This window comes from Archocentrus centrarchus, chromosome 6 (genome assembly GCF_007364275.1).
Source record: "Archocentrus centrarchus isolate MPI-CPG fArcCen1 chromosome 6, fArcCen1, whole genome shotgun sequence".
In the NCBI taxonomy this organism is placed as follows: Eukaryota; Metazoa; Chordata; class Actinopteri; order Cichliformes; family Cichlidae; genus Archocentrus; species Archocentrus centrarchus.
The window spans coordinates 12,845,417-12,868,036 of NC_044351.1; the positions used below are offsets into that span (position 1 = coordinate 12,845,417).

At 39.3% G+C, this 22,620-nt stretch overlaps 1 protein-coding gene across 1 annotated transcript; it reads left to right on the forward strand.

Moving 5' to 3' along the window:
* Positions 1-10,614: 10,614 nt before the first annotated feature.
* Positions 10,615-22,089, forward strand: LOC115782351 (forkhead box protein P2-like). The gene is made up of 16 exons (XM_030732487.1): positions 10,615-10,673; positions 11,244-11,409; positions 13,282-13,386; positions 14,866-14,946; positions 15,302-15,410; positions 15,782-15,959; positions 16,412-16,516; positions 17,612-17,699; positions 18,420-18,551; positions 19,237-19,420; positions 19,526-19,596; positions 21,113-21,214; positions 21,333-21,454; positions 21,619-21,676; positions 21,761-21,888; positions 21,975-22,089. The coding sequence occupies exons 2-16, from the start codon at positions 11,257-11,259 to the stop codon at positions 22,087-22,089; spliced, it is 1,731 nt and encodes a 576-aa protein (XP_030588347.1). The 5' UTR covers positions 10,615-10,673; positions 11,244-11,256.
* Positions 22,090-22,620: the final 531 nt, after the last annotated feature.

The following is a 22,620-nucleotide window of genomic DNA, read 5'->3' on the forward strand; positions in this document are numbered from 1 at the left end:
AAAATATGAAAATCTTTAAACATACACTCACCAGCCACTTTGTTAGGTAGACCTGGACCGCTGTTTGTTAATGCAGGTATCTAATCAGTCAATCATATGGCACCAAAGCTGTGCATTTAGACTCATAGACATGGTCAAACCAAACACCAGAATGATGAAGAAAGGTGTTTAAATTCATTTTGAATGTGGTATGGTTGGTAGTGCTGGTCTGATCTACTGGCGTTTTCCCACACAACCATTTCTAGGGTTTACAGAGAAAGTATCCAGTGAGCAGCAGTTCTCTGGGTGAAAATGCCTTGACATCAGAGGTCAGGCTGTTTATAGATGATAGGAAAGCACAGTAAATCAACTTGCTACAACCAAGGCGAGCATCTCTGAACATGCAGCACATTGAACCTTGAAGCAGATGGTCTACAGCAGCACACATTGGGTGCCACTCCTGTCAGGTAAGAACAGGAAACTGAAACAGAAGTCCTGTTGCCATAAAAATAGTCTGAGTTTGGTGTAAACATCATGAAAGTATGGGTCCATCCTGCCTTGTGTTAATGGTTCAGGCTGGCGGTGGAGGTGTAATGGTGTGGGGCATATTTTCTGGAACACTTTGGGCCCGTTAATACAAACCGAGCATCATTTAAATGTCTGAGCCTACCTGAGTGTTGCTGCTGACCACGTCCATCCCTTTATGACCTGCTTCCAGCAGGATAACACACCATGTCACAAAGCTAAAATCATTGTAAACTGGTTTCTCCAACATCACAGTGAGGTGACTGGACTCAAATGACCTGCAAAGTCAACAGATGTCAATATAACAGAGCACCTTTGGGATGTGGTGGAATGGGATAGTCCCATCACGCATGTGCTGCCAACAAATCTGCAAGAACTGTGTGATGCTATCATGTCAATATGAATAAAAATATCTGAGCAATGTTTCCAGCACCTTGTTAAATCTACGCCATGAGAATTCTGAAAGCAAAAGAGGGTCCAACCTGATTCTAGCACACTGTACCTAATAAAGCGTCTGAAGAGGGCATATATTTATTTGCAGTTTTAACACTGATTCAATGTGAAGTGAAGACAGCTGTAGCTTTATTTAAACCTTTGTTGTGGTTATAAATTCCTAAACCCCTTGTTAGTGCGTAAGCATTTCTCTCTCCCAGAATAATACATATCACATGATGGTTACAGCACTGTTTATTTAGGTGCAGATATGCTTTCTAGCTGCACTGTGGCACTAAAGGAATCTACTATTTTTGTAGACAAAAATGCTAAATTACAACTTATTTCATTGCTTCTTATTGCAGTTTGAATGATTTTATTGGACCACTTGGAAGGTTTTTGTTTCTTTTTTTGTTGTTGCTTCTTAAGTAATTCTGTGCTATATGTAGTGCGGTTCAGACAATAAACAATTCATTTGAATAATACATTTTTCATGCTAATATTTATAATTAAAGAGACATTTATAAGTGTATTATCCCTATACTAACATCACATTTGATTTATCATTGTATTTGAGTAAAAGCACCTACATAGTGGACAGGTGGGCACCTGATAGTCTGGCAAAGAAGCCGGTTTGGCTGCAGTTTGTCGCAGTCCAAGAGGTAAAGGGTTGAGCCAGCATGCCAACACAGCTAATAAAACTGAATTATTATTGCTCTTATGGGTTTAGTTGTGAAGGCAACACCTTTTTAGGTCAAATAGTTTCATGCTTGAAAACTAAACAAACCCAATAAGCGTTCTGACAAAAGACAGTGTTACAAAAGGTCAGATATGACACCTCTGAAACTTCCTGTCTTTATTTAGAAACACTTAGAATCAAAAAGAAGCCCCTGTTTATACCATTTGTGTGCCTGGCTTATAAAAGCTACTGTTTCTTTTTAAAAGAGAGCGTTAATCCTCTTTTCCCTGAACTCTCTCTGCGACTTTATTCCTGCAGCTGTGCTCAGCTCACACAGCTAAAAGTCAAAGTTGAAAACAGGAAGCAGGAGCTAAAAGCTACAGGTACACGTGAGCTGAGCAGCTACATTTCAGAAAGAGTCCTCACATTCTTTAGTCGAAAAGATGAAGATAAGCATCCCTCTTTCTTTTCTTTTGTATGTATGATCAAAAATTGTGACTCTCCATTTGGCTTCAGCAGCTAAAACAGTTCAGTTATTACACTGTGCATCCTCATAATCTGCTCCCACTGTTCACTGAAAACTGTGAAATATAATCAGACTCACTGACGTGTCAGTTGTGCACTTTATTAACTTTACTGTAATGAAAATTACATGTATTATGTACCAGCACTATGATTTTTGGTGGCAGTCACACAAACATGCACACAGAGCACACTGATGAGTTTCGTTCACCTTGAAAAGCTTAAATGCGCTGCAGCACTGATCAGTGTGAGCATCGTTATCAAAGTTTTATGTACAGGAAACCATCAAGAAAAATCAATTCCACTCCTGACAATAGACAGGTAACATCCTCCCATAGGGAGGAGACAACAGGTGTTTAAATGTGTGTATAATATCTACCTAATAATAATGCACATTTATTACTTCTGTGTCATCTTAGTCATTTTTCAACCAAATATCAAATTTTATATAATTGGTTATAGAAAAGAACAAGGATATCACACCAGGACCATCTACACTCCATCATCCCAACTGAAACAGATTCTTAGATTTTAATTCAACCCTCCGTGTTGTTTTTAATTGGTTGCTTCTCTTCTCGACAGCAGAGCCAAACCACAGATATCAAGTAGAGCCCCAAACAGGCAAGAAAGTCAAAATGGTATGCCACAACTACAAATACCACCAACAGGGTGGCATATAGCAAAGATTTTGTGATACTGTTGCAGGAAAATGTGTCTCTCCACCATAAAACATTTTGACAGATGCTTTCCTGTCCGCCCGATGGTGACAGGGACACGATGGCGGCCGTCTTCGGGTCTTCATGCTTCTCCTGAAGGCGGCTGAGGTGCTGCTCTTCATCCTGAGATTCACTGATGGATGGCATGGTTGCAGACAGCAGTTTGGTTCTGCTTACACAAGGCCTTTTGCTCACAGTGAAACCTGTATCTTTGCCCTTGTCTTTATGGGACCGTGCTCCCGTGCCCACAGCCCTCAGACAGTGCATGTACAGCTCCACCTCATCGTCCGAGTCCGACTCTGCCGAAGCGCTGTCGGGGCTTGTTTGATCACTTTCAGCTTCATCTGTTAAATTGTCCCTCTCTGCAGCGATAGGTTCACTTTCGTCCTGTGACTGATCTTGTGTGGCATCCTTGCTGCTTTGAAACCCCTCCACTTTGTAATGGTGTCTTTCAGTTTGAATGTGTGCATTTTGCCCTTCTCCTCTATTTTCTTTCTCAAATACTCTCTCACTGCCAGCCTCCTGCCCACTGTTCACCAGAGCAGATAAAATGTCTTCATCCTTGCTTTGTGTCATTTCTAATCTCTCTTCCAAACACAGCACCTTATCTTTTCTTTCCTGTTTTGCCACACATGAGTCTGCATCTACAATCTCTGCCTCTTCTGCTTCGCAATTTAGGATTTCCTCCTTGCAATCTGGATTCTGCTCCTCTATCTTTCCCTCCTTTGGTTTTTTCTCCCACTTGGCACCGTTTCCACCTTCATTATTCAAGTTTATTCCACTTTTTTCCTCTCCCTTTATCTCCTCTTCTTCTTGGTCGCGTGCCCTTTCAATACTGACCTCTTGGGTACTGACCTCCTTTCCCGTTAAGTGTTTTTCTTTCTGCAACTCTGTCTCCTCTGTTTTCTGTACTTCAGTCTCCTCAGTTATTTCTTCCTCGACACCTATTTTGTCCATCTTTATGGCTTGAGCATATTCTCTCTCAATACCGGCACCATCTTCTCCACCCACAGTCTCTTCAATTTTTTCCTGTCTTGTCCCTTCTTTGTCCTCTTTCGCTCCTGTCACTGCAATCTCCTCGACAAATTCCTCATTTGCCTTCATTGCATTTTCTTTTCCTCTTACTTCGGTGTCACCTGGCTTTAAATATAATGTCTCGCTTTTCTCTTCGTATATAAATATGTTGTTTTCTTCTTCTTCAACCATCATTTCCCAGTTCTTCACTTCAGTAATGTCTTTGAAACCCTCCTCATCAGCTTTGATTTTGCAATGCTCTATTTTTTCCAGTGTCTCTTTAGTCACACGTTGAGCTAACTCCCCAGTTACTTCAAATTCACCAGAGGGTTTTGATTCATCTTTAAGTGAGCTGTGTGCCATTTTACTTCCTTCTTCCATGTTATTAGTTTCCCCCCGAGCTTCCAGAAATGTCTCAGGTGTTGTGAAATTCTCTGCAAGTTCACAGCCAGAAACAGCTGCTTTTGTAACTGAATCCTCATTATGGTAAGAATTTAAATCATGCAAGTCCTCAAATAGTTTATCCTCTTTTAAAGTTGTGTTACCAGGAAAATGGTCTTTGATTAACTCCACACACTCGTGGTGTTTTTCTTTTCTGCTGCTGTTCTCTCGGTCAGGTTCTTCAATAACACGCCCCATCGCACCCTGAGAGCTCTCAAGCGATACAAATGATGTTTCGGGATTGATGCTGACTTTATGTGTATTGCTTTGTGCATGTGTTTCATCAAGATCCGTTTTATTATGTGTACGTGCATCCTCTGGCAGTCGACACTGTGTTGTTTCTGCTGTTACTTGGCTTTGAAGGTCATGTGTTACACTGTCTTCCTGTGCTTCTCCCTGGAGATGTAAACTCTCAGCTGGTATTTGTGGATTCAACAAATCTGTTTGTGATAAAATGTTTAGAGTCTCAGGATGGCTCAATGTGTCTTCTAAACGAGTGTCTGAACCTTGAAGTGTGTTTGTACATGCCTGGTCTGTATTTTCAGTCCCAGATGGATCCTGCAGTGTCACCACATTAATGGTCACACTTAAACGTGCTTCTTCTTCTTCTTCAGCACGAGGACTGCACGGTGTCAGGTTATTAATCCCATTTCCCTGAACATTACTATTGTTACTTCTAATATCTGTTGAAACAGTGCAACTAATCTGCCTTCTGTCAGTGAGAGGATTTAAGTCTCCACTACTCAGTGTAGCCCATGCAGGATTTCCCCAGTCACCTCTGCTCTGGCTTTCACTTCCCACTCTGCCAAACACCTGATGATACAACGGAGCCACCACAGTTCCAAATGTGAAGTTGCTGGTCTCACTAACAAGGCTTTCATTGCTCACTGCTGCTGTGCTACTCATATATTCATGACCCATGTCTCTATCCTGACTGCTGGCCTGACATTTGGTATGCTTCTGTCCTGCTTGAGCAAACTTATCAAATAGGTTGTCTTGGATGTCTGCGGCACTCTCACCTTCTGCTAATGTGGCTGAGGCAGCCAAAGTAAAGCTCTCTGATTTCTCTGGCTCACGCTTAGATGCACAGTCATGTGCTGGCGACATAACACGTGAAACATTAAGGAGGGGTTCGCTGCATGTTACTTGAGATTCAGAAACAAACTGGGAACCTTCTGAATTGCGGTTCCTCTCAGAATACGATTGTATGTCTGCATGTTTCTCCTTTGGGGATTCTTCTTGAGTTGCCTGCATTACTTCTGGAGGTGATTCGTCTCCATCAGTGTTATTCGCGCCTCTATTTCTTTGGGCAAAGTAGTCCTTCACCCGGGCCATCCGTGCAGCCTTCCTGCGACTTCTTTGGCTGCTGTTCATTCTGCTCTCAATCTGTCCATCAACAGAGATAGATTCATTTCAACAACATGCTCTTTTTAAGAAAAGCAAGTGGGGTAAAATTTAAAGTTGAATGTCACACGGCAACATGGCCGAAAAGAGAAAACTGTCCTTAAGTGCATTTCCAGAAGGATTTGAGAGGATAAACAACTAAAATGGTATTTAAATAAATAAATAAATAAAGCATATGTGACAAAATATAATTGTTTGAAACATTGAGAAAGCACAAACCACAAGTATCACTTCTTTTTTTTTTTTTTTTTTTAGGTGCACAGCACGTTATGTTACACTCCAGTCATGTGACACTCTGAAAAAGTGCACAGGGGTCATATTAAATTTTCTGCTCCTCCTTTACTTCACAGGCATACCAGGGTGTCTTTAAGCTCCCTTTCGCTGCTATTAATACATCAAATATATAGAAGACTTCCTATCTGTAACACTTTGAATGTGAGGATTTAGGATATCAGGACAGAATTGAACTGTTGCATCATGAGTTATACCAGCAACATAAAAAAAAATTAAATTATTTTGGGTTTATTTTTCCCACTCACCAGTAATTTCTGTCCATGTTCCTCTGATATTCCTGACTGATCATTGATAGATTTCAAAGTGTCAACTTCTAGTCCTCTGTTGGACGCATCTAGAGACAAAAGACATTTTACATCTATAATTCCGCCGCACTATTAAAGCAGTTTTCCTTCATTTCAGATAATTTCTTCATTTCACAATCGACAAAATTAAATTTCACCTGCTGAGACATTTCCCTGTGTTGGAGATTCCTGTCCTGAAACATTTTCCATGCTGGAGTTCTGACTGTAAGTCAATTGATAAAAAAAATTTACTCAATTTTCTTTTCCTCACATAGTTTTAGGCGATTATCATCAATCAACAAACCACACATGGTGACAATGCTGAGACACATTAACCGTTTTGATTAAAAAAAACATTAAATCTTTAAAATTTTAAACATTTATATGTGAGAGATGTGAAATATGCACATTGGACTTCATTTTCTAACTCTGGCTATTTTTCCATTCATAAACTGTGACTGGTTATAATATAACAAGATAATATAAAGGATATTTCCTCTATTTATGTTAATTTACTCAAATTATAGGCCTCACATTGTCTTCACCAAAATAAACTTCATTGACAGTGTTCAGTAAAGTGGACTTATACAACTAAGTATCACTTGGTAAGAATCATGTTTATGAAAAGCTGATAAATCAGTGGCAGGAAATGGTCTTCCCACTCTATTCCCCTGACCACGCACAATTCTTATACTTAAATAAACTGGATAGTGTCTAAAAGCACCTTTTAATAAATCACTTTTTATTCCCACCTAGCTGTCTTTAGGCAGCTTTTCTTGTTCACGTTTTCCTTCTGCTGTTTCCCTTTTTCCTCCTTTGTTCTGCGGAAACAGGAGAGGACGTAGTTCTTGTTGTTGTTGTTGGCCCAAAATGTCCCCACAGGAGTTTCATACCGCAGACAAAAGTCAACTCTGGCTCCTTCCTCCCCAAACGGAGGCCACAAAGTGAGTGTGAACGAGAAACAATCAGTTAGTCCATCACTGGAACAAGGGATGTACTCAGCTAGGAGGTCAAAGTGGCTGGACCAGTTGTCTAGAGAAGTTCGAATGTATACCGCCTTAGTGAAGGAGATGTTGAGGACACGCACCACCCCTTTTAGTATTGTGGTCCCTGGAAGTAAGTCAATTTTTTCCAGCTCTACTTTCTGCTCCTGGACCTTGGTGAATAGTTCCTCAGTTAATAGTGGAAGGGAGAAATTAAGAGGTGAGAGGACGTATTCATCTTCATCATTACCTTCCCCCTCAGAAGAGTCATATCCTGGCAGTTTGGGCACATCCCACGTGTCAAACTCCTTCACTTGAACCAAATCGAGGCCCTTGGCATCTGCGAAGGACACTCTCCTGGAGCCACACATGGGAGGCTCAGGCTCTGAGTCCTCATCAGACACAGAGCTCTTTCTTCGTGGGAGAGGAGAGGATTTAGGCCTGATGCTGATGACCACCTCACCTTCATCATCGTCCACATCCCAGGAGCTGACGACTGGGACTCCTAAGAGGTTACAGGCCCCAGACGGTCTTGGCTGTCCCATAAACTCCATGAAGCTCTCTATGAGAGAGGCAGCGAGAAATGAACTGCGCTGCTTCTGCTTCTGGCAACTGACATTCAACATGCTCTGACTAAACAGATGGAGTCAAGTTACAGATGACATTGTTGCAAGGGCCAACACTATAAATAGGCCAGAAGGGACTTAAACTATGTGCAGTAGTCTAAGCTCCAAAAGAAAATGTATCAGCCAGTGTCCTCTTTGACGACGTGTATGACATAATCTAAGCTGTAAGTTGCTAATTATCTAAGTTTCTTACTACAAAACTACCCCGGTGTCTAAATATTTTGTGGATATCTTTCTTGTATAAATGCATCTATTGCTCCCAAGAGAGTTACAATGCTATTTTTATAAGCACATGGGACTCATCATAGCAACTATTTATGTTTTGTTACTTCTGGCCCACAGTGGGCCACATTGCCCTTGCACAGCCACCAAAATAATTTCCAATCTGTGAATATCTGATAATGCCATAACTGTAAAAGCCTGAAGGTGAGAAAGGCTCATTCCACATAAGATTAATCTGCTCCTGGACCTGCTTATCACATCGGCAGATATCGTGTTACTGATTATGGCTGCAGTGTTTATTATTTCCTGTATTTATCTCACAGCTGTGACAAATTGGCATAATCATCCCAAAGTGGTTAGACCTTTATTTTAGTGCGTATTGTGTTCACACTAAGAATGTATTCTTCAACAGTAAGAATGAGTTTCTTGATTTGTGTGAGAATAAAAGCAGTATGGAAGCAGTGGGGAAGACAACAGTTTTGTCTAGACTGTCAGAGGATGTGATACATACAGAATACTTTGTTTCTGTGCTCAGATGTAAAAATAAACCATAAATACAGGGGAAGGAAGCCCAGTACTACATATTACTAACACTTTTTACATTAAAGAAGAAAAAGCCAGAAGCGACTTTAAAACTGCACCTAAGACAGAGGAGAAGAGCATCCCTCCTAACCCAGCTCATCCTAAATCTTCTGAGGCGTTGTCTAAGCCCTCGCTCTCTGACGGTGCCCTGATTGCCAAAGTCATCCTGCCCCCCCGAAACTCAACCTAGGGTCCATTTACAGAGGAATTTACCTCAGGAACAGCGGTTCACGTTGGAGGAACAATGTCCGGCACAACTTGTCCGTGAAGTCTTTGGCTTAGGTGGCACCACAATGCCCTCTGCAGGAGTCAAGGAGGAATCAGATGAGTTCTTTTGACTGGACCTTAGCATAATATTAGCCTTAGAGCATCAGCGTGGGTTGGTTACGATGCTCCAACTTAAAGAGACATTATTATTGTCAAGAGAGGCTACCAGTCATCTGTGAGAGAGCACTAAAGTCAACCCTTCATCTCTGGGTTGCTCTGTTGTGAGATTAATAACCCAGGACTGAAAGGCATTCCAGAGTCATATGAAATCAAGGTTATGACACCACCACTGCAATCCCTTAGGTTTCCTTGCTTCTGGTGCATGTCTCCAGGTATGAAAGAGTTAAACAAATAAAAGGGCTCTGCCTTACAACATCATCTTTTAAATTCCCCCTTGAACTTCCCTGAATAATTTTATAGTGTAACAGAACAAGCTGGAGGCAGCTTGAAAAGCTTTTTTTTCCCCCCCTCTTATCTGTGTAATTTCATCCAAAGTGGAGGGCAGGTAAATATGAATCCAGTAGGTGGCAGAAAGTTACCTTGGTAACAACATACACAAGTCAGTCATTAAGTGCTGTGAGGTCTAACCTTCTTTTTTTTTGCGAAGATATGCAAGGCCACGAATGTACAGGCCTGACTGACATTTACATGATGTTGATTTTGAACATGTTTTAGCCTGCATTATTGTTGTGAGTATTTATCATGGTACTACATTATTTCCTTGTATGCATATATTTGGGAGAAAACTAATAAAAGCTTTTGAGCCTAACCTTAATAGCCCTCTCACATCAGCGACAGATAAATAACAATGATATGACTTCCTGGCCTTTGGTCCTCTCCCTCTTCCAGGACGTGTATATGATAAAGGTGGCATGCTGAAAATAAACATCATTGTTAATGAACACGCAGCGATCGTGCAGAACTGTCTCGCACAAAGTTTATTATGTCTTAACAGATCGAGAGTTATTCAGGGAGTTATTTGTCAGTTTGTCAGTTGAGTGTCTGCACTCTAGGGTATACTGCATTTATCATCAGGCTAAATTAAACACTTGTATTTGTTTTTATGTACTGGTGTGTGCGTGTGTTTTTTTCAAATGACGTGCAGACACAACTGTAAATAGCTCTTTGATAACAGTTTGACAGTTGTGTTGTAAGAGAGCCCTTTTTGTTCTTCAAATGTCTTAGATACTGAATATCTAAATAAAGTTACAGAAAACTATACTTGTCTTCTCTTAAAAAAAAAAAAGACGCTTTGTTTTTCATTTAAGACAATAAATGATGTGTTTTGGGGGGCATTTTGCTTTGTATATTTATTTTGTAAATATAGTACCGGGATACAAAAAAACAAAACAGGTAGCTCGGAAGCACAGTGTTGTGTCGACTGTATGCACCATCGTGAAAAATATATGTTGAAAATGCTCATATTATTAAAATGTAAACTACATGGTAATCAATGCAAAATTTTAGAGGAGCAGGAGACATTTACAGGCTCTTTGATCTTTTAGATACATTTGTAGTTTTGGCAGATTTTAAAACATTTTTTTTTTCTGCTTGTCACATCTCAGTGCTGCTCAGTGCTGTGACTCCTCCCCTTGAGGTAGACACACAACTCCATCAGTTATCTCTCATCCACACTCCAAACTGCTTGACTTGGAGACACCAACTCTTCTTGGCTGCTCTGAATTCAACTCTTTACCTTAACGGTATGTAGGTTTTGTTCATTCCTGACAGGTATAGAGCTGAGATTGTACTTCTTGTACTGTTTATAACTTTATACCAGAAGCTCAAGTCAGATATTTTTTTTAAAAATGTAACAGGCTGTGTTGTAGCTTTTGTGAGGAGGATTTTATTAGCTTTCACTTTATGTTACGATAAGTTAATTAATTTTCCGATGAGACAATAATTGATTTTAATGCCTGTGCATGTTATAAACTACAGATAAAAATCCTCCATAAATGATTCTGATTTGTGATAGTCTGAAATAATGAACTCTTATACAACTGCTGTCATTTAAGGTAATTTTTTTTTGTGTGAGTGACATAAATTAAATTCTCACATAAAAATCAAGAATTTATTAACATTTGCTTAGTCAGCAGTCCTGCAAACATTATCTTCAGCATCTTTCAAACTATCTTAGGCCTTCCTTTTGTTTTTGCTTCAGTTGTGAAACTACTTTTAAAGTAGTATTTCCTTATCTGCATCTATTCTTTTAAATGGCAGTAGAAGATCCTAAAAGAAACCAGTTAACAGCCCTGTTAACTGGTTTCTTTTAGGATCTCAGCTGCGATGCCAGAGTCTCCTCACAGTCCCACAGCAGCCCGTCAAAACCCAGCCAGCAGCCTCCTCAGTCATACAGACAATAGTGGTGGAGAGAGAGTTGCTAATGGGAACTCTGGCACTCTGAGTGGTGACAACTGGCAGAGTCTTCAGCATAAACAGGTACGCGTGTCCTGCTACTCCTTCATCGTGCCCCTCATTCACCTTTTCTTCATCCGTCAACTCGTTCCTCTTCTTTATAAGTGGGAAACAGAACACTCTTCTGCAAACAGATGTCAAGAGAGAAATACCCCATAGCCTTATATTGCATATCCTCTGACAGGACACGAAATCCAGAGCTTGCAGCTCTGTTGACAGTGGCAAAGATTTGATATGAGATGTGAGCCGAGCGGGGAGTTGACGCGCAGAATCCTTGTTTGTCCTTCATTATTAGTTTGTGAGTCAGAGCCAGGGAGGAATAATTGTGCACAGACCTAGGTCAAACAGATGCAAGTGAAAGGCAAATAAGCATGGCCCAACATAATTTTATGGTTGTCTCTTGCAATTCCATCCCTGGTAATCTTAATCTAAGGGATCAATGAAACAACCAAGATAATTAACGGTCAGCAACAGCGTTTCCTCCAGTCTGCTCTGTCATCTTGTCAGTTTTGTTCTGTTCTATTCTCTTAATTCACTTTCTAAATACGTGCTTGTGGTGGTCTTCAACTTGGTGTTTTTAATTTTTTTTGCGTGTGTGTGTGTGTGTGTGATGGGGTGTGGTGGTGGTGGTGATGGTGGGGTCTATTTTCAGCTGACATAATAACTTTATCAAGTGTCACAGCACCACCACTGCAACATTGCCTGTCTGCCAGAGTGTGATTCCAGTCTTCAGAATTTAATAATAACTTGTGATATGAACATTTTTTTTTTCCAATCTGCTAACTCTAAAAATATTACAAATAAGGACTATTCATGGTGAAAACTGGTTTTCTCTGATAATAAAAGAGAAGGACCTCCATCTTTAATGTATTTCTTTATTACCAGCATACAGGCCGCACACCACAAATGGATGCACAGTGATTTGTAAAGTGTGATAATGAAGCCAGCTGCACCTACATGCAAAAGAACACTGAGGAAAAACAAAAAGCTTAACACATATATTTGTAAAACCTTGTCTTAAACTTTTATTTGTGTGGCCTGTGTGGTCAGAGGTGAAGTTTAATTTTGCAAACACATTTTTTATTTGCTAATTTTGGCAAAGCATCAGCCAGCAAATTAAAGGCCAGCTGTTTCAGCACTAAATGACACCTTCACCTAATGCCTGTGGTTCTTAACTTCCTCAGTCTGGTCGAAAGACACAGGAGACACCATCCCAATGGACTGATGGGTGGAAAAATTAAAAACTTTAGGTCCTTGGTGTATTCTTTCATTATATCCTGTAAGCTGTTGAGATATTACTTCAATATGACATAAAGCTTTACTAAACCCAAAGAACAGCTTTTGTACATGTCTGTATACAATGGTTGACACTTTATATATAGAAAAGGACTGTAAAATTCAAATAAATTATATTTTCCCCAACAATCATTTAGTTGCACATTCTTTTGCGTTGTTTGTAATACAACATGTTGAATATGTATGTTGTTGTTTCTTAATGCAGTCATGGTAATTGCTGTAGACTCTGTGTGACTCCAAAGGGAGACAATCACCCTGTTATTTGTCACCCTATCAGTAACAGTGCAGATCAGTTATTATTCTGTGAGTGTTTGCCTTTATTAATACCCATACACTTCTATTAGGAGCCACAACAAGCATGAAATTGTGTTGCTAATTAACTGGTCAGCCTATCTCCAGTCTCATTTTGGGTCAGTGACACAATCCAGCATGATGATGTTCACAAAAGGTTGACAACACTGTTGTGTAATTGGAAAGATTCCCATTTGATGGCTATTACTGTTTATCACCTGACACTTACCTTCTGTCTCACTCATTGTTTTGACTGCACTCTGTAGACTGCAGCTCTTTATAATTGTGTCCTTCCTCTTCTTCTTTGAGGTCTTTCTTGCTATGATGGCCCCTCAGCAGATTCAACAGCTTCTGTCCCCCACCCAGCTGCAGGCTCTGATCCACCAGAAGCAGCAAGCTCTTCTGCTCCAGCAGGTATATGCACAGTTAACATTAATGCATGGTGGTGCCTGACAGAGTAAAGTTTGATGTGACTTACATAAATACAGCAAAGTTTGCAAACCGGCTAATTTAACAACAATTATGCTTAGTTATTCTCTTAGCTGGCAAACTAACAAGCTTAAATAAACCTACAAAAGTCAGTGGGAACTAACGCGAATAAGAATGCATTTGGGATATAAGGTTAGATATTTGACTTACTGTTAGTGTAACATTACCTCTAACATTATGGTTTAGACTGAGGGTATGATTAAGCCTTTATTTAACAAGTGCCACCATTTGCACGCTTCCTGCAACAGCGCAAGTGAAATTACCGTAATAACCCAATGTTGGCTGTGGAGCGCAAACTCTCAGCTTTCAGAAACCATTTGGATTTTCCCAAGGGGACAAATTGTTGTGTAATTACGGTAATGCAAAAATACCCTTGCCCAATCATGGGGCAACAATAAGATGGGCGTTAAAGAGGGTTTAGGGCATGTCCCGCGACAGCTTGCTATTATTAACCTGAGCAGGTATCCAAGTGAGCAAATTTGTTAGCTAAGTCTCTCTTAGGTCAATCAATCAGTCAACATGTAATATATAATCTAATAACACAATAGCATACTATGTTATAATACATTTTTAAAATGAACAAGTTCAAATGCTAGTGTAGCCCATTTTAACTTGTCATAATAGGAAAAACAATATAATATAATTTAATTTAAAAATAATGAAAAGGTCTGTGCTTCTGCACTTTAATTCAGTCTTTTGAGTTACTTAGACTTTTCCCACAGTGGTTTAACTCAGCTTCTTATTACCAGTTCTGGCTCAGTGCCAGTATCAATGTTTGAAATAACAATTTGTGGAACAAAGATTAAAGTCCACACACCTAAGGAGCTCCTGAAAAAATTTTTATTTACCTCAAACGGGAAATAACAATTTGGCCTATAACCTTTTCTTCTGTTGTTTTTGTTGTTGCTTTGCTGCTATTTATTCTCCTCTTGTACCATGGAAACAACAAAGAGTCTTGATTTTAAAAAAGAGTGTGCCTGGGTTAAAGTTTTTTATTGCTTAAGCATGTGGTCTTTGAACATTTCGCGACCGCAAAATCGATAGAACAGATAAACATGGGCCACTGACATCTGTAAATCTCCTATAGTAGTCACAGGGGCCAGTATCCATGGGCCAGTGCCCATGTTCAGCTAGTATGACTGTACATTCCTATTATCAATAAAACCTTTTGTCATTTTTGCCACCTTCTGATCTGTAATAAAACTACAAAATACTGAAATTGTACCACTAACCTCAGATTGACACACTTGAGGCAGTCACCATTAGACGTACATTATAAATCTCTAAAAAACGAACAAAAAATTAAAATGAAACAGAAATATTTATATCAATGATAATTATAAATGTTTAAATGATCATGATAATGCCACGACATCAGTTGACCTTATGGCATTTTCTTTGTAGCATCATCTGAAAGAGTTTTACAAGAAGCAGCAACAACAGATTCAGCTGCTTCAACAACAGTCCAGCAAGAAAATCAAAGAGGTAAGAGTCTCAGCCTAGCATTTTACACATCCATATATTTTGGTCCTATTATCAACAATAATATATTTCTTATGTTAAGGTTGGTGTGGTTGTACTGAATATTTAACAGAGATATTATGTGGATTCAGGCTTTTATTTTGAAATTATTTCAGTGCCTGATGAAGTAACTGAATGCTATCATTAAATGGTGATATAAATTATGCTTTTCAAACCTCAAAAGCCCACAATCAAGCTCTAAACATCTACCAGCTTTGAATCATAAATGGACCGACTGATCTCACTCTGGTTTGGAAAAGAGAGTCAGAGCAGAACTGACCTCACCTGAAATGTTTGGCTTTCTTTCTCCATCCTCCAGCTCCCTTCTCAGCAGCTCGTGTTCCAGCAGCTCATCCAACTCCAGCAGCAGCAGCAGCAGCTCCTCCGGGCGCAGAGACCTGCGCCGTCCTCTCCTGCCCTCTCTCCAGGTCACTCCTGTTTACATTTATTCCCAAGGTTGTACATGTTTTTTATGCTTCTTCTTTGAGCAAATGGTGAAATCAGCTGTTTCATTTTGTATATACTCTGTGGTTTGAGTAATTAGTTTGAACAGTAGGGTTACAGCATGACATTGTAACAAAGCACAAAGATGCAAAAAACATAGAAAAGTGGAAGATTGTGCTAACATGATAGTGAACATAAAACCTGGAAATGGAAAACTGTCATAATAATTTCTGGATCTCACTGAAGAAGTAAAATCCTATTTGCAGGAATATTGATAGATGCAGTCTTTCCTTTCCATAATCAACAAATAAAACATTATACATGATAAAACTGCGTGCTTTCTGTCATCTTTTAGCTTGCCGCAGTCCTTCAGAGATGCAGCAAGTATGGAAAGAGCTCACATTTGGAATGAGTGACGATAAAATCACAATAAAGGGCAATGGGGAATCTTCTTCTCGCAAAATAATGTCAGCAGAAGTCACAGGGAGACAGACTGGTGACCAGCAGTCTCTCTGTCCTCACAGAGCTGAACGGTAAGAGTCGTCTGTTCTCCTTGTTGCAGTTGGAGCGCTCAAGTGACGCTGCCTTTTTTGTTAACATCAAAGATGTGTCATCTGTAGACATTTTTTCTCTCGAGGTGCGGGTGAGGAGATGTTTGCTTTTGAGACTTCACTTTTAATTCCCCTTGGGACGATGTATTTTGTATTATTTATTTGCTTTCGTGTTCCGCCGCCTGAAGCGGATCAGCAAAGAAAAACTTTATGTAACTGCAGTACATGTCCCAAATCAAAAGTAAATAGTTATCCTTTTTTTTTTTTGGTTTTGTTTTGTTTTTTTGTCAGTGCTCCCTGGCACCTCTGAGCACCTCTGTCATTTCACGCTACCTGAAAAGAAAACTAAACAGTCATATCTGTTTTTTGTTGTTTGCCTGCAGTGGGTTTGAATCCTGGCTCTTCTCTCTCTCCTTTTCTTCCTCCTTGTTCAGCACTGTTAAAGGCGATCGTGCTGCCAAACACGTTCTCTTCGGTCACGGTGTGTGCAACTGGCCTGGCTGCGAGTCAGTCTGTGAAAACTTCAGCCAGTTTATCAAGTAGGTTTAAACGATCTCGATGCTTTTAATTCTTGATACCCCTGAATCTATATTAAAAAGCAGCAGAATAATTAACATCTCTTTATTATGCCATCAGATTTCAAAGAAATTCAGTATAATCAGCCTGGATTGCATTTAAAAAGATGCAGTTGCTGATCAGATGGGTGCATTTTGATTATGTCTTCAAAACTTTACAATTTTGCGATTATATGTGGGGGGTTTTTTTTCATGAAAATCAACACTCAGCTTGTGAGAAAATGCCACAGTTAGATATATGGCACAGTACTGTTTTTGTGTGGGTAATTTGATTTGATTAAATGTAAATTTGCAACATACAAAATGCAAAATTTTTTTTTTGGAACTGAAAATATATCAGATGTTTAAAAAGGAAAAGCAGTATTTGCAGAACTTCTGTTTTACTAAATAAAGAAAGAAAATCTAAGTAATTTAAAATGATCTCCCCCAACCCCGATTAACACTCTTTTATTATTGTGTACTGTTCACTCAGTTGTATTTATATTGTTGCTTAATGCAGGTAAACAAAAATAAAAAATCAAAATTACAGCACAGAATGATGCGGCCAAGTGTTTGCATTTGAGAAACACAGTAACTCAGCTGTGTTTCTCAAATGCAAAACACAGTAACTCAGCTGTGAGTTACTGTGTTACTGTGAGTTACTGTGTTTTGCATTTGAGAAAAACTTCATTTTTGCTATTAATATCCTCAATATTGACATGGGAAACCAACTATGGCTTCTGTACATGGAATGTAAAGATTCCAATGGCAAATGCATCTCAAATTATAATTACTGTTGATACAAAGTTTCTAAAATAAATAAATAGCCCATTAGTATGTGGGAATTTTGGGATGAATAAAGCATAGCTTATATTAATCTTGTGGTCTGTTAAACCTCCATCAGCTATTAGAAATTATTTAATTCATAACCACACCACTGATTTGATTTATTTATTTATTTTTTGTTATGGCTCACGTTCATCATCTGTGAATCTAAATACTGTTTGATCCACAGTATTTGAAAGCAATAAAAGATTCTGAATTATGTTTGTTTTATATATATTCCTATATTTGTTTTAGGCACATAAGCAGTGAACACACTCTGGATGACAGAAGTACAGCCCAGTGCAGAGTCCAGATGCAGGTGGTTCAGCAGCTTGAGCTTCAGGTAAGGAGCAGTCCTTTATTATTTTTTATTTTAGCTGTGTTGTTGCCTGTGCCCCTTTATTTTTCCCTGACTTATTTTTAGCTCATCTGCTCAAAGGACCGATGAGCTTATGCGGTGGTGAGGCGTCCATCCACAGTCCATAATCCACAATTTATACAAATCACCACTCGTCCTAGAAGATTTGTCAGATTTTAGTGAAACTTGCAGTGAAACTGTTCTCAAGGTCAAGTTGATCATTTTACACTCACTTTGTAATTCTTCATAGTTCACATTTTACACTAACCTGTGAATTGTGGTAGATCATGAGGTGGATGATATCACTGATGTTCTGGTTCATTATTTATCTAACTTTTTAATCATCTATAGACCAAATGATTAACTGAGATGATAAATACATAATTTGTAATATAAAACACTGTTAGTTGATTCCTGATTATATTATGTATATGAGAGGATTTTTCTGTATATAGTATATATTGTGCTTGATTAATTTTCCCACTACTTTACTATCTAAAAGCCTTTCTACTTATGCTGAATCTTCATGTAATATTCTGCCAATGCTGCATTTTTTTTTTTTCCTGGTCTTTGACACAGAAGGAAAGTTTTCTTCAAACACGTGTCAGGTTCACAGCCTTCCAGTTCAATAATCTCTCTTCGGTGATTATGATGCGAGACTGTCCACTACAATTTCCCATTCCTTTCTTCATCTCACTCTCACAGCTCTGCAAAGAACGGGAGCGTCTGCAGGCAATGATGGCTCACCTGCATCTGCCATCTTTAGACGCTCAATCGCTCTCTGCGCCTGCACAGTCGCCACCGTCTGATGCGGCTGCTGACCCGTGCGGCCTGCAGGTAGATAGCGTTCAGTAATAGCTGTGTGAACAACAGAGCCTGAGTAAATGAGCCGTGAAGTTTACGGCGTTACAAGGAAAACTCCAAATACATCTGGCTTCACCTTCATCTTCTCTGGCACTGATGAAGATACGGCCAGGCTGTAATTGACTTGTTGAACTTTTACAGTTGAATGAGCTGCAAAAGCATGCTGACATTTTCTTTTAGGAACAAAAAAGAAAGAAAAAAAAAAAAAACAGTTTAGACCCAATTCTGTATGAGATGAACATCTGAAACATTTGAACCTGGTAAGAGATATTGTATCAAATCTTTTGAACATGGCTCTAAATTTCCCTTTGCTCTTGTCAGGATGCACATGCATGTATATAGAGCACTTTTGGCACCATTTGGCTGCCATTGCATTTTCAGACTACACAGGCGTGCTGTGATAATGTGGAAACTAATCATTTGTTAATCTTGCAAATATTGCGCCATAATCACAACACTCACCAAACAATTTCACCCTATAATTAACAATAATTGGCTTCCTCCTTATTGTGATATTAGTGGAATCACCTCTGAAGAGGCGAATCAAATCGTTCTGTTACACCCTGTTACGAATCTCCCACTCTGTTTTGTTTCTCTGTCAGTCCTCTCACTGCTCTTGTGCCTTTGTTAACTCGGATCATGCTTTTGTCATTCTCAGCTCAGTTCAGTCACCAACAGCTTGCCCTCGCTGAGCCCGTCAGACTCAGCCCAGGTGTCCCCCCAACCTCTAGACCCTGTTAGCTCTCCATCCTTGAGGTGTGAGAAAGAGTCCCCCTCTCATACATCAGGTGCTGGGCCTGTGAGACGTCGTAATCACTCTTTGGTCTACTCACTGTCTTCAGGTAAAGCGTGTAACCTGGCCACGTGTTTACCCTGCCTGACGTACTGCAGCTAATTTCAGGCTTTCTGTTTCATTTTTCATGTGTTCTGTTTTTATCTTGTTTCAGAAAATGAATATGAGCTTTACAAAAACACTGATCTCAGACCACCTTTCACCTATGCAACACTGATTCGACAGGTATGATCAGTGATTCGGAGCTGAACAACAGAACATGTATCTGTATCATTAATGTGGAAACCTTTTTTTTTTTCTTTGTTCTTTTATTTTGTATTTGCTGGTCCCTAAAGTATGTGGCCATATTAATGTGGGATAGGATAAACAACCTTTTCATGGACTCTCTGTGTTGCATTTATTTGAATAACTTGCCTACAGTTAAAACAATCAACCAATAAAACAGAAAATGGATTTACAACAATTCTGACAGTCATTTAGTTCTTTTAAGCTCTGTTTTAGCCAACCGTGAGACAAAACAATGTCATACAACAGAATATAAAAAAATTATTTATATATTTTTATCCACACATTCATTTTCTTGGCACACATCCATTTCAGTGTCACAGGGTCTCCAGCCGATCCCAGCCGACTTTAGAAATGTTCTTGCTTGTGTTTTGTCTTTTTATATATTTAAGCTTGATTTGTATATGTAGGGTTTAGGAAACTCGCGTGTGTGCAGGATTGTATTTGGTGGACGTTTTTATATGTACGTGTGTGTAATTACTTAATGCATTTCAGATACAACAACTTAGATTTGAGTTCATTTGTCCTGTGGAGTTACTGTGTGCTGTATGTTGTGGTTTTGTTTTTGTTTTTTTACTTTGTAGTGAAGACTGTGGGTCTTTGTTCTGCTTTTGAGTTTTACAACGTCTATGGTCTGTATTCTGACAAACTTGGATAAAATTTCAAAATAATAATAAAAGAAAAATAATTATTATTTAGTGTAAAAAGACAAAACATAATAACAATGCAAGTACACTATAATTAAGTGGATTTAAAAAAAATGAATGAAGGAAAATTGGATAAAATAGATTCAACACAATAAAAAAGAAACTAAATAAAAAAGATGTACTGGGTAATTAAAATCCCAGTTAAAGGTAGGTTTTAAATTTCTGTTTAAAGATTTCAACAGCTGCTCTCAGGTCCTCCAGCAGGCTGTTGAAGTGTAAGAGCTGAAAAGCTTTTGTCACAGCTAGTCACTTTGGAGCGACTAGCTGACTCGTGCCAGAGGACCTGAGTGGTCGTACCAGTTCATACTCTGTAAGCATGGGAGACATGTAAAAGACCCCGAGGTGCTTCAACAACAAGTGAAAGAACTTCTAAATCTGGAATCTGGCAGCCAACAAATGCCAGGACTCTCCTTCTGTTCCAGCTCCATGCTCACCTGCAGAATTCTGACTCAGCTCTCGCTGATTGTTAGCATTAGTCAGCCTTGCTTAATACACATCTGTTTCACTACTTGTGGCCTTACACCTGTCCTATACACTTTATACCTTTATCAGGTCAAATTAATTTTAACAAAAGCAGTATATATGTAGAATTATGACTTCATTAAATTTTTTAAAAATTTATTGCATCAAGGCTGTGAGTGTGCAGCTTCATCCTCGTTTCTTGGCTTATGGATAAAATAGCCAGGGCTTTAATTTGCTCCTGTAATATGCTACAGTTTATTTTATTATCATTTCCTTTCCATTTACAGGCTATTATGGAAGCATCAGACATGCAACTAACCCTCAACGAGATATACAACTGGTTCACAAGGACGTTTGCTTATTTCAGGCGCAACGCTGCCACTTGGAAGGTATCACACCTGCAGATAATTAACTCTGTATCTCACTGTGTGTCATACCTGATTTATGCAGCATGCATTCAGTAATATCTCAGTAATATCTTCTTCACTCTGATTTGATCTGGATCAGAATGCAGTTCGCCACAACTTGAGCTTGCACAAGTGTTTTGTGCGTGTGGAGAATGTGAAAGGTGCGGTGTGGACGGTCGATGAGGTGGAATACCAGAGGAGGAGATCCCAGAGGATCACAGGGTACAGTAGATCCTTCCTGTTTGGGTTTGTGTTTAAATCAGTTCATTCCAGTCTGATTTGTATCCTTTGTTAGTCAAATCAGATAAAGGTAGTTGAACCCCTCTCCTCCGATTCACTGTAATAAATTTGTTAACTGCATTATGAATTTCTGTATTATTCTACAGAAATCTGTCACTGATGAAAAGTCCAGCTTTTGGGAGCCTTGTGAATGCTGGCTTACAGGTGAGCCGATGCATTTCAGTGTGCGGAGTTTTAACAGGGTGGGGTGTGGTCATGCTTCCATTTGCGATCAATTTCTTTCTGCAGACCACACTGTCAGAGGTGTCACTGCCAGGACTCAAGAAGGACAACGCAAGAGGAAATTCAAGGAGTCACATACAGAAGAGCAAAACGCCCAGCCACAGGAACCCAAACTTCTCTTCTCAAGTCCAGCGGTGAGTTTGGTTCGCTCTAAAAATCACTCCAAAAATCTGTGAAATGACTCCAAAGTTTGACGGCTTTTCTGTTTAACTTCTTGCAGGCCACTTTTCCTTAAAGATGGAGAGCTGAATGTGAATGACCAAGGATGTCTGCCAGTCAGTCTGCGGCGAGACAGGACTGAAAATGATGAAGAGCATTTGTTTGACCTTGAATGACTTTTTGCAGTTAGCGCAGTTAACATAATCAAAAAATCATAAAGTGGTAAAAACAGCATTAAGCTATTCCAGATGTTTTCTTTTTCAATTTATGATTAAATGTAATAAAACCTGTCCAAGGTGTACCCTGTGACAGCTGGGACAGGCCCCAGCTCCCCCCGCAGTCCTGAATTGGATAAGCAGAAGAAACAGGTTGGATGAATAGATTAAACATATTTGTAAATGTCTGGAGCAGTCCGTTTTTTAACTCCTCAATTTCAACAACATAGCAAAAGAAAGTAGAATCTAGTGCCACCTGTGGTCTCCGTGCTGTGAACATTTTCTGCAACATTCAGATAATGTACTGTATGTTAATAACACGATCAAATATCTAACAGTTTCGACATGTAACGTGTGACCTTTATGAGAATTTAAAGGTGACAAAGTTTAGTCAAATTTCTTCACTATTTTCTTTTCCTAAGAGACACCTTGCCAGGAAATTTGAATCAGGCAAGCATGCATGCAAAGCCCAGGATATGGATGTCTGTGAGC

Excerpts from the sequence above, each read along its gene's own strand:
- LOC115782351 (XM_030732487.1), top strand. The coding sequence starts at position 11,257 with ATGCCAGAGTCTCCTCACAGTCCCACAGCAGCCCGTCAAAACCCAGCC. Across the intron at positions 15,411-15,781 it reads CTCTCCTGCCCTCTCTCCAG|CTTGCCGCAGTCCTTCAGAG; the intron begins GTCACTCCTGTT and ends GTCATCTTTTAG. Across the intron at positions 21,889-21,974 it reads TTCTCTTCTCAAGTCCAGCG|GCCACTTTTCCTTAAAGATG; the intron begins GTGAGTTTGGTT and ends AACTTCTTGCAG.